Raw genomic sequence first — 15,248 nt, 5'->3', positions numbered from 1 at the left:
GTTTCCAAATTTACTTGACCACGAGCTCATTTTTGGCAATGTTTCTGCTATGGAACTAGGATTTAAGAAAACATACCTCGAAAAATGCAAACTTAAAAAGCTGCTAGGGTTTAAGCTGAAATAAGGAAATTTTGTTTTGTTTTTAGGTATTTGTATGGTTTTTTTTTTAAAGATTTTATTTATTTATTTGACAGAGATAGAGACAGCCAGCGAGAGAGGGAACACAAGCAGGGGGAGTGGGAGAGGAAGAAGCAGGCTCCTAGCGGAGGAGCCCGATGTGGGGCTTGAACCCATAATGCTGGGATCACGCCCTGAGCCGAAGGCAGACGCCCAACCGCTGTGCCACCCAGGCTCCCGTTTTTAGGTATTTGAATGGCTACTTTGTAATGGAGACCCAAACCAGTAATTTTCTAATTACCAATAGCGGTATGTAGTACATTATTATACTACATTTAGTAACTGTTGTGAAAGCACCGACATTTGTGCCACACCCCCGCCCCCCGTCAGCTGTCTTAAACCTTCTCTGTTGTCTGAAGAACCCCCTTTGTCCTGGTGCAGCTTGGGCCAATGTGAACCCTTGTCAGCTGTCCTCGGGAATATCTTCCTGGAACTATTTTGGGCCCATGGCATCTGGCGTTTCATAGGCTGCCCTCACAGGGAGAGTGGCCCCACTCCTTTAGAACATGAGACGGATCCTGCCAGCTGTCCGGGGCTCCAGGCACCTCGTCAGATGGTGATGCCCCCTCCCCTGAAAACCAATAGGCTTTTCTACCCAAGACTTGAAAAAGACCTTAGTGTGAACTCTTTTTTCCTTTTTTTTTTTTTTTTTTAAGAAAGGCAGCCTGCCACATGCAGTGCCTCGTTTGGCCGTGTCTGGAGGCTTGGAAGCCTGACTACCCTACATCCTCCCACAATGGACCTTGAGCGAGTATTTGGAGGTTCTAGCAGGGGACTGCAGCCACTCGTGCTCCCTTGACCGAAGAACAGTCCTCCTCTCGGGGGGGGGGGAAGGTTGTCCTCTTCCGCTGAGCATGCAGCTTCAGGAGGGCATGGAGCGGCGAGGAAGGGGACACCCGCCTAGCCAGCCGGATCAGCCGAATCAACCGTGGTGATCAGCGGGGGGACACGTTGCAGCCAGACTGCCCTCACATCCTGGACTCTTCACGATCGCTTTCATAAATCACCGAGACTAAATACGGAGCAGGCCAAGAACCCGGCTTTGTGGCGGGAGGGCCAAGTCTCACCTCTGAGAGAGACTTCCTTCACTGTGACCCTTCTCTTCATTCTCTGACTCCTCCCATCAGCTCAGACCAGCTTCCTCGCTTGTAAAACCCTCAAACCTCTGGTCTCAAGTCCTTTCCCCCGTCAGGCAAACACCGCCTTCATAACTTGTTGATAATCACCGCTTCTCGCAGCTCCTGTGCTCTGGAGGCCTGGCGTTATTTGAAACTCCATGCCATTTAATTCCTGGTACAGTTATCTTTGCTGGCTTTTTATTTTTTAATTTGAATTTTGAGAGCGAGCGAGCACACGAGAGTGGGGGAGGGGCGGAGGGCGAGGACGAGAATCTCAAGCAGGCTCCACACCCAGCACAGAGCGATACGGGGCTCCACCCCGTGACCCTGCAATCATGACCTGAGCCGAAATCAAGAGTCGGACACTCAATGGACTGAGCCACCCAGGCGGCCCCTCTTTGTCGGCTTTTTAAAGCACAACCATACATGAAATACCTTTGTATCTACCCAGCATCTGCTATGAATTGTTCAGTGAATATTTGATGTGAATGTTTTCAGTAATGATTAAATGATCACAACCATGATACGAGTGATTTACTCTGCCAAAAACACCCTGCCCAGGCCTTCAGCATTCTGCCTGTAACATCATTCGTGTGTGAAAAATACATACAACTGTGTTTTTAAGATTAGTCTCAAAATCAATACTTCAAAGATTCAAACCACAAACGCAAGCTCAGCTTCAGAAAGCCTGCTGGATGAGGTGTAACTACCACAGAATTGCCAAGGTGCAAGGTGCTTAATGCCACTAACCTTTTTTTTTTTTTTTTAAAGTAGGCTCCGCACCCAATGGGGGGCTTGAATTCACGACCCTGAGATCGAGAGTCACATGCTCTACCGACGAAGCCGGCCAGGTGCCCCAACGCCACTCACTCTAAACCTGGAGAATCCAAGTTTGATGGGTTACTACATAAGCCAGTACTGCTGGAATCAGGGAATGGGGACAAACACAAGTGTATTCTTCGTCAATTAAAACTTTCATGGCCTTACCTTATCGTTCTTCATTAGTACAAATGGTCCTTTTATAAAAAGAAGCAAAACATTCGGGTGACTTACAAGTCAGCAACTCAACTGCTGACCATCCAGCGACATGGACATGGAGCAAACTGCTAAGATGACAGGAGTCTCTGCCAGGGTCATTCATAGTAAAACTTTATTGAACAGAAAACCCAGCAAAGGTTTTCACCTCTGCAAAGTTCCCCTTGGTTTAAAGTAAAGCACTGCATTTTAAAAAGCAATTATACATAAGTCTTTCCTAGAAAAGTCCTGCTAAAACATGTCTAGCAATTTCATTGATTATATAAAGTAATACACTTAGTGTAATTTAAACATTCCAACAGGAATCAAATCGTACCAGCAGAACCATTTCTGCATCTATGGTATCTATGTACAAACACACATGCAGACACACACATCTGAAAAGTCCTCAGGCATAAACATGCGACACTAATGCCTTCTACTTACAATGCCTATGAAACTACCTACAATATATATTAAAGCTCTTCAGAGAATAAAGACATGAGAAGCCTTGGACATTTTTTGTTCATCAATTTGTATCATGGCTTCACGTCTTAGTTTCTGCTTTTGCTTGATCACAAAAGCATATCCTCCTCCTTGCTGATTCTTGAATTCTGTGCCATTGCCATGTCCAGGTGAGGAAATCTAGCTGGAGTCAGATGACCCAGTCCACGCCTGTCGAAGCCTCCAGCAGCCAGAAAGCAAGCACCATCAGTTTGCTATGGCTGGGGGGCCTTCTGGGAGAAGAGAAGCGAAGAAAGTCTTGAAGACGAGCCAGGCTGTGCTCATAAACGAAGGGCTGGTCTGCTCGTCGTCCAGTACATCCCTGTCTGGAGGGAGGCGGTTGGGGTCTTCGATTTCAGGATCAGGGCCTTCCTACAGTTAATGAAACACAATGAGAAAACCATTAGGACTGTGACAAATGCCAAATAATGTAATAATGTTAGGAAAAGGCAGAGTAAATCCCTGGCCCCATATTCAAAGCACCCGGGCAGACAGGATCCCAGGGAATGATGTCCTGGGCTGGAGTTCTCAGTTCTCTCAGTTCTCAGGCTAGATGGAGGCCTGGAAGTTCACAACTGCTGGTGAACTTCAGAGTTTTGAAAATTCCTGGCAGTAAGTATTAGAACAAATGAAGTAATTCGATCTTTATTAGGAAACTCATGAATTAAGTTAACCAGTTCATTAAATATGGATATTCTGATTTTGGCAGTGTTCTAAGAAACTAAAAATGGGAAACCCAGGGTTCTAAAAACAGATACTAGGGTGACAATTTATATTATAAAAGAATATCCTTTAGGGTTATGGATTAAACTGATCTATAAATCTAGGAAAATTCTCCAGGAAACCTATTCTGTAAGTGAGACATGCTTATATTCCTAATCTTTAATTAGAATAACTATCCACTAGCAGTTTCCAAGGTATAACACATTGTTATAGGCCTCTGAATGCTCAAAATAGTGAGTTTAAAAAAACACTATTTACATATGCCAAAATGCAAATTGCCACAGGACTAAAATACCTGATGGATTTTATGACATTCAATGTTTTTTTAAAAATAGCTACTCTCCAGGCGCCTGGGTGGCTCAGTCAGTTAAGCGTCTGACTCTTGGTTTCTGCTCAAGTCATGATCTCAGGGTCATGAGATCGAGCCCTGTGTTGGGCTCCATACTCGGTGCAGGAAGTCTGCTTGAGATTCTCTCTATCCCTCTGTCTCTCCCTACACCTGCTTGCATGCATGCATGCTCTTGCTCTCACTCACAAAATAAATAAATCTTAAAAAAAAAAAAAAAAAAGCTACTGCTCTAAGAACAAATTTGAAAAAATCTTGAAACTTCAGCCTAATGAAATGGCAAGCCATGAAGCTAAGTATCTAAGCATTAAGGATATGAGAGCCTGGCCAAGCTTGCTGGGCCCCACTGGGAGCTCCTTACCTGTAAGTTATTGTTGGGGTCCTGATTTACAGCTTCATGAGGAGGACCATTGTTCGCAAAGTTCTGAACTGGTCTCTGTCTAAATGGAAACCACCCAACGTGATGCCTTCAAAGGAAGCACATAAAAGTTCATCTTAGCTAATCACAGTGATCTTTGTTCAAGAATTTAAGGGACTTCTAATTAGACAGGGTCCCCCTTGCCGTCCTCCTCTAATCATAGCAGTGCTCTGATTAGCAGCTCACAGCCAGGCCCATCTGCTGACTTTCTACCACACCATCTGCTAGACTTCCTCACTGACCTGTCCGCTTCTTCAGGGTCACTATGGGGACTGTGTTTTATTCACCACTGTGTGCCCACCAACATTAACAACGCCCCGAACACAGTAGTGCTCTACAAACGCTTGCTGATCTGAAATAAACTTTACACCTGCAAACCTGACCGGGGGTGGGGGAGGGATAAATATACATACACACACAGAGCTGGGGTTATAATATGTGATAACCTACATAATAATAAGACCTAAATTTGGTCACAAATATAGGATTCTAGAGACTAAAAAACAAAGAATTGACTAAAATTTTCTTTGGAAAATCCAATTAAATACAAGTCTTACAGCAAATATGACAAAATATTAACAATCATTAATTCTGGATATAAGAGTAATTGTATTATTCAAATATTTCTCAAGATTTTTACAACTAAAATAAAAATCCATTTTCACTCCATAGGAAATATTTGTCAGTTTTGACCACAAGGACGTACACTCTAGGCCAGGGTTTCTCAACTTTGGCGCCACTTACACACTGGGCTGGCTATGTGCTGTGGGGCTGTCCTGTGCTTTGCAGCATGTCTGGCAGCACCTCTGGCCTCTGTCTACGAGATGCCAGTGGGACCAGCCCTCTAGTTGTGACAGTCAGAAGCATCACACCCGAGGACAAAATCATCCTGGTGGAGAACCACCACTCTGAGCCATGGATAAAGCCACATGTCAGGTCTGTAAAGGTTCCCTGGCCCTTATGAGCTTTGCTGCCATTCAGTGCCTGACCTTTAATCCTGGAAGGCAGCACCTACAGCTTGATAAAGATAAACTTGTTTTTATTCAAAACAAATACAATTTTCCCTTTCATGCCTTAGAATGGCCCTATTGTTGTGGTTCAGGAGCCTGGCAGGTACCTTACCTAGAAGAAAACATAATGTTTTTCTTGCATTAACACGATTAATGTGTTCTCAGCAGTGCCCAACCACGCTGTCAGTTCCTTGCACTGAAAGTGTCAGAATAATACGCTACTGAAATAAACTTCCATAGGGTCGCCTGGGTGGCTCAGTCAGGTAGCGTCCAATTCTTGATTTCGTCTCAGGTTGTGATCTCAGGATTAAGAGATCGAGCCCCGCACTGAGCTCCACATGGGGCATGGAGCCTGTTTAAGATTCTCTCTCTTTCCCTCTGCCCCTCCCCCTGCTCGCACTCTTTCTCTAAATACATAAATCTTAAAACACACACACACACTTCCATAAATGACTGAGACTGCTCAAAAACAGAGAAAAATCGGTACTTGTTTTGAGCCACCACGCAGCGTTAATTTGTAGTAAAGGGAAAAAGGGGAAGTGAAACATCTGCTTACAGGTACATAACGACGGTGGCCCCCATGACCATGAGGAACCTGCTCAGGGAGGAGTAGAAGTAGAGGATACTGAGAAAAACGGAAAATGTGGCTGCTGAATAGGTCCAATCCAACCAATCTCGATTTATTTCATCATCTTCTTCCACAATAGGGCCACCTTGTGCATTCATCCGCAAATTCTGATTGGCCCCGGGATTAACCACCACTGGAGGAGCAGCGTTCTGATTGGCTGGCTGGTTCTCTGCTGGAAACTGGTTGTGAATAGGGGCTGGAGCAGGTGCAGAGACCACAGGTATCTCTTGTGCACTTGGTGAGGGGACAAAAGCCCCCGACGCAGCAGTGGCCGCTAAACTAAAATAAAATCGACAGAGGCAGATACTGTTGAGAGCAAAGCACTGGGAAGACTGTGCTTCTCATAGCCTTATTTACACAGGGTCTTTTACTGTTAAGAATTCTAAGTAGGTACATGAAAAACTTGGCTTTTCTTTAACTTAGTAAAGAATTTCTTTACTAACAGTTGAATCTATAAATGCCTCTTCTGCTCCTGAGAGAGCCACATGGTAAATTTTATCTGGAGTCAAAAGTATAAAACTGTAAAAGTATGGTACGGTAGCAAATTAAACTTTTCACCAAAGTAGAGATACTTCATATTGAAGAGGAAGGAACTGACTGTAAATGAAGTCATCAAACTACATAGATACAAGCCCCCCTGAATTAATACACAAATTAGGGAGCAGTTATCATTTACACTCTCCCCCACCCACCAGACCACACAGAGCAGGGCTCTGAAGAGACTGATGAACAGCCTCACTCCTCACCCCTAGCCCCGCCACAGCCAGCAGACAGGAAAGGACTCACTATTGCATGTAGTACTGGCGTGCGTAGATCTGCTGGAACCAGGACAGCTGCAGCCACCCATAGGTCGTGTAGCCCGAGAAACCAGGCCCCAGGCCTTGGAACACTGGCTGGGCAGCTTCAGGCCTATGAAAGATTTTTTTTAAAAAATACTCATTTTGACTTGGTTTAGTATGAATAAATGAAAGGTCTACATTACAATTAAGACTTCGAATCAGAGAGACAGAGGCTTTATTACAGTTACATGGTAGATTACTGTGTGACGCACCTGTGTGGTAAGTGCTGACCGAGCCCGACCACCGTGGCCCAGGTCCCACAGGGACACGAGAGCCAGCGCCCAGCACTGGGCTCTCATACCATGTTGTTACCAGCACATGAACAAGCCGGACCCTTTCAGGCTAGGTGGATCCTCACCCCCAGTCTCCATTTGCTGAGTATCATTGCAGCTTTAAACCCACTGTTTACCCTTCAAAGAGCAGCTCTAAAAAGCCACATCTCTCTCAAAGTCTTTCCTAAAGAAAACTACCCCCTCCTTCTGCTACCCATCTCTCCCCACCCCTAAATCTGAGCTACATGGGGGGGCAGAGTTATGTGTCTATGTGGCATCACTCATACGTGCTTACTGACCACTTGTGCCCTGGACAGGCTGCTGGGCTGTTATCTCACTGGATCCGCAAAAACCTTGTGCGGAGGGAGCTTTCCCTCCATTTCACAGAAGGGAGCCCGAATCCAGCTCAGGGAAGACACGGGATTTGCACAAAGTCACTGAGCTAGTTAAACAGCAGGGCTGCATTTGAGGCCTGTCTGACACCAAACTCCTGTTTCTTAAGCAGCCTAGGGAAGAGCATACGCGTGTCATCTTTGGCTTTGTGCGCCTTACACAGTGAACTCCTTTAGTTTCAGTTTTGTGAACTGCTGCCAAAAGAATTGAGGAAAAATCAGGAACTGGTTATATGATCATCTCTGCTGGTTAACTCCCATCCTTGAAGTTATATGTATTGGCTACTCAATAAATATGTGTTGAATAAAACTGACAAGTTTCATCAAGGTGAAATTCACATACATATGGGCCACAAATCTCAAGTTGTGTAGCTAGAATAAGGGAAGCAGGTTTGAGTGTTTCTTATTTATTTATTTATTTATTTATTTGACAGAGATAGAGACAGCCAGCGAGAGAGGGAACACAAGTAGGGGGAGTGGGAGAGGAAGAAGCAGGCTCATAGAGGAGGAGTCTGACGTGGGGCTCGATCCCGGACCACCGGGATCACGCCCTGAGCCGAAGGCAGACGCTTTAACCGCTGTGCCACCCAGGCGCCCCAGTTTTGAGTGTTTCTATCCAATTATCCAATCTTATACGTGGACAGTCTTTTCCTAAGTCGGCTCCGTGCCCAGCGTGGAGCCTAATGCAGGACTCGATCTCACAACCCTGAGATCAAGACCTGAACTGAGATCAAGAGTTGGATGCTTAACTGACTGACCCACCCAGGTGCCTCTATGCTGGCAGTCTTTTAACCAAATTCCCTACCCAGAGTGTTTCTAAAATGGTATTCTGATTCAAGCAGGTCTTGGTATAATATTGTTTTTGATCACTTAAAAATGTTATAGTGCAAGAAAATGAGAGGATAACAAAGTGCTTTTGTAGCTCTGATGAGGACAGCACTGTAGATATGCAAGATATCTCTAAGGTTTTACTCAAGTACGTAGGGGTGAACTGACAGGACATCTGGGAATTACTTTTAAACACTTCAGAAAGGAAAAGGCAAAGGAGGAATAGATAAAACAAACATGGCAAAACTATGATCATTACTGGGCTCAAGTGATGGCTGTGTGAAGATTCATTACATAGTTCCCTCTGCTTTTGTGTGTATTTGAAATTCCCGTTAAGGGAAAAAAAAAAAACCCAAAAAACAACAACTCGTCATTCCTCAAATACCTGACTTTGTCAAAATCAAATATTAAAAACTACCAGGAGAAAGAAACCAGGGGAATTGAGGGGCTACAGAATTTCAACTTGCAATTATGTTTTTCTCTTAAGAACTCTCATTGTAAGAGGTTCCAAGAGCTATGAAATCCAAACATCAGAGCATTTAGTCACTGCTGGCTTTTTCTCTAAAGAATAGACCTTTTTTCCCCAGCACCGCCAACTCAGTCCTTGGCAGAGCATTTCTTAAACAATCTTTTCACCTTTTGTCACCCATTGTTACGATAGACAAAGCACAGAGCCACTCAGCAAAGCAGCTGTGACATGCTTATGCCAGCTGTTCTCTCTGCAGCAGCACGAAGTCCCTATCATGAGGTCAGCACAACACCAAGCACACCCACGTGGGAGGGGAAATGCCTACATTTTCAACACCTGCATCCTCATGTCTGTTTTTAAAAGGCTGTGTATTAAGAAAAAATACATAAAAGATCTTTAAAAGTGAAGCCCCTAAAAAGCAAAATTTTGTACATTTTAAAGTTCTGTGACTATAAACTACAAATATACTTTTTTCTTAAAATTGATGCAAATAACGCACATCCATTTTGCATGAATCTCGTTCTCTATGGTAACACTCACCTTGAGATAGTCTCCCACCCAGAGGGAGAAAGGTTCCGAAGAACCTCCCTTTGCCTTAAACTATCACCTGAGGAATCCCCAGGATACTGTCCCTGATGGAGACCAGCAGGCTGCTCCACGGATTCAGCAACCTAAGTAAGTAGAAGCCGAACATTAGAACAAAGGACCTGATGCAACTGTCTGCAACCAACCTAAAAGGATTCTTCTGCGAATGCCTTATGTCCCTCACCCCAACCTCTGAACTTGACAAAATTAAACAGATGCAATGTTATATAAAAAATATTCTGAAATATTTTCAACCCAATTTCAATATATAGATATTTTAAAAATCCCTATTTTTCCCAGAGTAATTATGCTGTAATTTCATTAAAATCTTCCAATGAAGTTATCATTGGTGAGAAAGCATCCTGATAGTGTTCTACAGATCTTATGGTGGTGAATTTACTAAATCAAGAAACTGAATCTGACCAACAACATTTATAAATACAACCCAGCCATCAACCTAAAGGAAAGAAATTTCCTATCCCATGTTCAGATGTTTCAGAAAATAGAGTCATAATCCTAATTTAGAGTGCATTGCTACATTAGATTATCATTATTGTATATTCAAATCAACACTGTGAAATGAAAAATGAACGATTTTGGCTGTCAAACATAAGTCTTTAGAGATCACTTGATAGGGACTGTGGTCTTTTCTTATCCAATGAAATAAATCACAATAAAAATTTCCAAAGGGAATATATTCACTTTTTTACTGTTCATAAAAATTGGTGATTCCTTAGAAGCAGCTTATTATGTGCTAAATTTAGTAAAAACCCATTTTAGAGTGCCTTGCTGGTTTAGTGATCTGGATACACAGCTATTGTAGGCCAAATTATGTCCCAGTAGGGTGTGTAATGTAGAACTCTACTTTCCCACTACAACACTAATAGCATAGCCTACTACAACAATAGCAGACATGCACTTGTATGGGTAACTTTCTAATTCCTGATTCTTACTGGGGAAGAACCAAAGTATTACTTGATAAAAAGACAATAAAATCTCTTGAGTTTTTTTCCAACTCCCTTTATTTCTACCATGATGGTCTGAATGACATAGATTGATCTTCAAAAAGCAGACGTACCTTTGTGCTGGTTTCTGACATTTTTGAAGGACCCTTCACATTGCACACCAGATGCAAAACATGCCGTTTTTCCTGCTAGAAGTAATAAGAAGGTACTTTAGGACCTGAATTCAACCTGGTAAGTGCTTAAAAAACATTTAAAAGTTAATGTGTAAATGATGTACCTTTGGAAGCAATTCCTTGAGACACTGATGATCCAACAACAGCTTCCCAGAATAAATTAACCTCTGGTCCTCTGGACGCTAGTCATGGAAACAAAGAGTAGCACAGGTCAGCATTTAGCTCCCACAAGTTCCCAAACACAGAAGAAACTTTTATACAATTAACCTGGATATGGGTGTTCTTTCTTAGAATCACGGGGAAGCATTTTTTCAAAGGTCTCATATACAAAACTTTTCTTTAGAAAGTGCTGAACTTTGAATTTCTCTCTAACATGCATATAAATTTAGGATGGCAAATTATCTCCAGTCCACAAAACCTATGGTGACCTACTTGACTTTTAAACTCCCAAGGAAATTCCTTTCTGCCACTAAAAACACAAACTGAATGGTCTCAGAGAAAACTCAAAGTACTCCCAAGCAAGGTCAGCCTTCACCACAATCACCTAGTACTGTCCTAAGATAACAATAAAGCAACTCTAAACTAAGCTCTCAAAGAGACTTTTCCCAATACACAAATGCAGGTGTAAACCCTGTGAGATTTAGTATCCCTATTTGAAGGGAGGAAAAGTCTGAAACTGACTTGTCTAAGGTCACCTGCCGCTGAACAGTCAAGATTCCAACCTCTCTTCTCCTTCCCAGTGATTTCAAAACCACAGGGACTCTACACACTTTCATACAAATCTCACTTTTAAAATCTATTTTTAATTCCTTTAAAAACCATACTTACAACTAATGGCCTCAAATGATATATACCAAAGCCAGTACACATGAGATCACCAGCCAACGCCAGAACAAACAACTATGCAAAATTTGGAATAAAGCTGCTCCTGCCAAGTGGCTGGAGATTATAAAGCGAACTGTTTAAAACAAAACAATAACTGCATCTACTTATCTGCATAAATCAGGATTTTTTTGACACTATGCCCCTAAAACTACAGAACCAAATTGGATACTATGTTCACCACTGTTCCGGTTGACTTTATAAGTAATGCTATAGACAGGATTTTGTAAAATGGTACTGAGGGGTGGGTCCTGCATTACATTAAAGAGTTCCACACTAGTAAAAGTTTGAAAACCATAGCTGCCTGTAGTTTTCCTTTTAAAGTCCTGAATTGACACTGTGTCTTTACCCAGAAGGCTGATTTGAAAAAAATTAAATATGTTTAACAACTACTATAAATGTAATTCTTCTCAGGTTAGAAACCAAATGATGAGTGCTCTCCAGCCACAATCTTTAAGTACAAATTTACACACCTGAGAGGTCTTTTATTTGGGTCTTCAGACTTAATAACAGGAGTGATGTTTGTCACCCAAGGAAGCCCTTAAGGGAAACTCTCCTCCAAAACACTGCCTTTTACTAAATGATGCAACACGCAACTACACCTATCTGCGTACCTATTAGCCATTCTCACAGCGACTGGGCCACCTAGGTTCTTGGAAGCCGCTGTGATGAAACTACAAATAGTCCCAAGGGGTATGCTAAAGGAATGAAAGCTTATTAGATAAACAAGCAAAATTCAAAAGAGTAACTCAGGAGGAAAACTCACTTCTACCTTCCCTATTGAACAAATAAGGAACCAAAAGAGCCTGACCCCTGCAATACGGCAACTTTTCAGATAAGAAGGAACAATTTCACATCTTTTTCGGCCCCCATGTCTCCTCCTGTCTGATGGAGAATTACACTCGTGGGCAGTAAAGCACACTGCTGACACTTACATAATGTCAGAGCAGAAAGTAAATACAGGAAGGATGCAGCCGCCTCCATCACGTGGTGGGGAGGGAGGGCGGTGCTAAGGGTGATGTTGACAGATGTGTCCACCAAAACAAAGCGAGGAAGTCTGTAACTGAGGGGCCAAAGTCTTAAAACCCAGACTCAGGGAGCCTCCTTCTGCCTGCTTCCCTTCTAAATCACTCTAGCCAGAAAGCGCGCGGGGCTCCTCCCCGGGACGCGGCAAAGGCTGCGGAGTCCGGCGCGGCAGGGAGGGGCCCAGGGCGGAAGGTGGACAGGGAGGGGAAGAGCCACGTCTCGCTCCTGGGTGTGGGACCTTAAGTACACACTCCCCGGGCGCTCACCCTGATTCCCTAGCCACTGGCCCGGGGCTGGCCCCTGCCTCCTCCGCTCCACATCGAGACGCGGCACTCAGAAAATCCACTCGGCAGCATTTCTGTGTCCTCGCTTCTACCCAGATGCAATCCTAATGCGGAACGCCCAGCCGCCCTGTCCTTTCGGGGAAACTGAGGCTGGAAGGGTGCAGTGACTCACCCAAGGTCAAACTGCTGGCTCAGCGACTTGGCTTAGGCCGGAAGCCAGACCTAGGGGACGGGGCAGTGGTCTGGGAGGTGGGGCTGGAGGGTGACAGTCTTAGGGCTGGGACCGCGGGAGGCGAGGTGACAGGGGACGGCGGCCCGTTGGAAGGCGGGGCGATGGCGGCCTAGGACGCGGAGGTGACGGCCAGTAGGCCGGACGAGGCGGCGCCTACCGCGGCAGGGCAGGGCAGGGCAAGACCCCAGCCCTGGGGAAGTGACCTGGTGAGGACCAGCCGTCGGGGGAGTGACGGCGAAGAGAGAAGCGGTAAGGGAAGGGGAGGCGGACGCGAGGCGGGCCGAGGGAATGGCAGCCGGGGCGGGAGGCGCTGGCAGCGGGAGTCGGGGGCCCCTCTCACCGGGCGCTCGGGGTAGACGCGGCTCAGATGGGCCTTGAGGAGGCCCACGCTCCAGCTGCGGTCGCCGCTCAGCTCCAAGTCGCGGTGGCGCTGGTTGGGGCTCTTCACCAGGAGCGTGACGGGCTCAGGCTCGGGTTCGGGCTCGACCTCCATGTCGGCTGCGCTGTGGGTTCCGCGGCGCTCCGAGATGCCAGGCAGGCGGCGTCGCAGCCGCCCACAAACTCCGCAACGACGGTTCGCGTCTCTGGGGCGCGCGCCCCCGCCTCAGGCGCCTTTTATAGGCACCTCGCGCCAGGGCTCTGCGGCGAGAACACTCTGTGGCTGCCTCCCATTGGCTGAGGCAGAGGTCACGGCCCTAACGTGGCCCAATCGGCGCCCGGATCCGGGGGCGGAGGGGCGGACCGAGCACGTGGTCGCGGGCTGATGCAACCCGTCGCCCTTGCGTCACCCGGAGTCCCGGCTGCGGCCCCGGAACCCGGGTTCGGCGGCCATGTTTGGGCGCGCTGCGGCCGGGTGGAGTGCTGGGGCCCTGACGGAACGGGGGTGCGCCCTTTGCTCGTGTTGCTCCAGGCGCCGTCAGGAGAGTCAGGCCAGCAGATCCCCGGCTTGGCGGCTTCTGCAAATTGTGCCCTCACAAAGCAGCTCTCCCCGCCCTTTTTTACCCCAGGCACCAAGGCTCACTTCCCCTCTCCCTTCCAGGTGGGCGGCCCTGGACGTCAGGCTCCACAGCCTGCCCTACGGGGGAGGCCTCCCATGCCTACCTCGACCCCAGCTCAAAGAACGTCTGGGTGGACCCTGTTTGCGAACCCACCCGTAAGCGTGGCCCCACAGGCCTTAGCAGGGCGAGGAAGAAACGGGGCGGATTCCTCTAGGGCCAAGGACAGAGGCTTCCCACGTGCTGTTGCCACTAGTCTGTGGCCTCAGACGTGAACGTTGCACTCTCAAGTGTGGGGCATCACCGTTATGACTGGCAAACGGGCCACACAGTCCGGCTTAGGCTGGGAGACCCTCGCAAAGCGCCTTGCTTTATAGGATGCTAACACCAGCTTCCTTTAAATTGGGGCTGAGACCAGGAGGGGAAGGTTCTCGGTTTTCTAAAAGGTGTCCCTGATGTAGACAACCTTCCCTCCCCTCTGTAGGACAAAAGGTCCTGAAAAGCAAAACTGACATTGCGCGGGCCCCGTCCTTAGCCCAGTCGTGTTGGGACATCTGTTTATCCAGGTGTCAGGAGCTTGACAAGGGCAAGGGCAGGCGGCTAATGGGAGGAGCCTGGTGTGGTTGGTGGGTGTAGTAGCGCAAACTGGGCAGCTTGAAGGACAGAAATGTATTGTCTCACAGTTCTGGAGGCTAGAAGTCTGACATCAAGTCTTGCTCAGGGTTTGTCCCTTCTGAGGGCTTTGAGAGAGAACCTGTGCAATGCCACTCTCCTAGCTTCTGGTAGTTTGCCTCAATCTTCGGAGTTCTGGGGTGTGTAGCTGCATCGTCCCACCTCTGCCTTCACGAACACCCGGTGTTCTCCCTGTGTGCATGCCTTCACATCATTTTCCCTCCATGCAGGTCCGTCTCTCGGTGCCAAGCCCCACCACCACCCTTAAAAAAAGAAAAAAAGATTTTTATTTATTTGTGAGAGAGAGTGCACAAGAAGGGGGAGGGGCAGAAGGAGAGGGAGAGAAAGAATCTCAAGCCGATTCCACCTGCCCAGTGTGGAGCCGGAGGGAGGTAGGGGACTCAATACTATGACCCTGAGATCATGACCTGAGCCAAAATCAAAAGTCGGATGCCCAACCGACTGAGCCACCCAGGCACCCCCACCCCCCCTTTTTATAAGGACACCAAATCATATTAGATGAGGGTCCACCCTGCTAACTTCATCTTAGTTTGACCATGTGCAAAGACCCCATTTCCAAATACAGTCACATTCATAGGTACTGGGGGTCAGGACTTCAACATCCTTTTACACATTCAATCCGTTATAGTCAGCCTTAATGTAACAGAACTAGGGTGGCTTCTTCTTCAGCAGTCT

The 15,248-nt window shown here is 46.4% G+C and overlaps 1 protein-coding gene across 3 annotated transcripts; it reads right to left on the bottom strand.

Moving 5' to 3' along the window:
• Positions 1-2,423: 2,423 nt before the first annotated feature.
• Positions 2,424-13,503, bottom strand: HERPUD1 (homocysteine inducible ER protein with ubiquitin like domain 1). 3 transcript variants are annotated; one of them, XM_040633332.1, is made up of 8 exons: positions 13,226-13,502; positions 10,566-10,643; positions 10,402-10,476; positions 9,279-9,409; positions 6,725-6,847; positions 5,867-6,217; positions 4,244-4,349; positions 2,424-3,185 (listed from the first exon to the last, which is right to left on the bottom strand). In XM_040633332.1, the coding sequence occupies exons 1-8, from the start codon at positions 13,376-13,378 to the stop codon at positions 3,021-3,023; spliced, it is 1,182 nt and encodes a 393-aa protein (XP_040489266.1). In that variant the 5' UTR covers positions 13,379-13,502; the 3' UTR covers positions 2,424-3,020. The 3 variants fall into 3 exon arrangements, with proteins under 3 accessions (XP_040489266.1, XP_040489267.1, XP_040489268.1); XM_040633333.1 differs by having other exon boundaries at positions 10,402-10,473; XM_040633334.1 differs by lacking the exon at positions 2,424-3,185 and having other exon boundaries at positions 4,270-4,349; positions 6,024-6,217; positions 13,226-13,503.
• Positions 13,504-15,248: the final 1,745 nt, after the last annotated feature.

Source organism: Ursus maritimus, unplaced genomic scaffold (genome assembly GCF_017311325.1).
Source record: "Ursus maritimus isolate PB19 unplaced genomic scaffold, ASM1731132v1 scaffold_19, whole genome shotgun sequence".
In the NCBI taxonomy this organism is placed as follows: domain Eukaryota; kingdom Metazoa; phylum Chordata; class Mammalia; order Carnivora; family Ursidae; genus Ursus; species Ursus maritimus.
This window is presented reverse-complemented; position numbering and strand designations above follow the sequence as displayed.

Excerpts from the sequence above, each read along its gene's own strand:
- HERPUD1 (XM_040633332.1), bottom strand. The coding sequence starts at position 13,378 with ATGGAGGTCGAGCCCGAACCCGAGCCTGAGCCCGTCACGCTCCTGGTG. Across the intron at positions 10,644-13,225 it reads GCGTCTACCCCGAGCGCCCG|CGTCCAGAGGACCAGAGGTT; the intron begins GTGAGAGGGGCC and ends TTCCATGACTAG. Across the intron at positions 3,186-4,243 it reads ACCCCAACAATAACTTACAG|GAAGGCCCTGATCCTGAAAT; the intron begins GTAAGGAGCTCC and ends CATTAACTGTAG.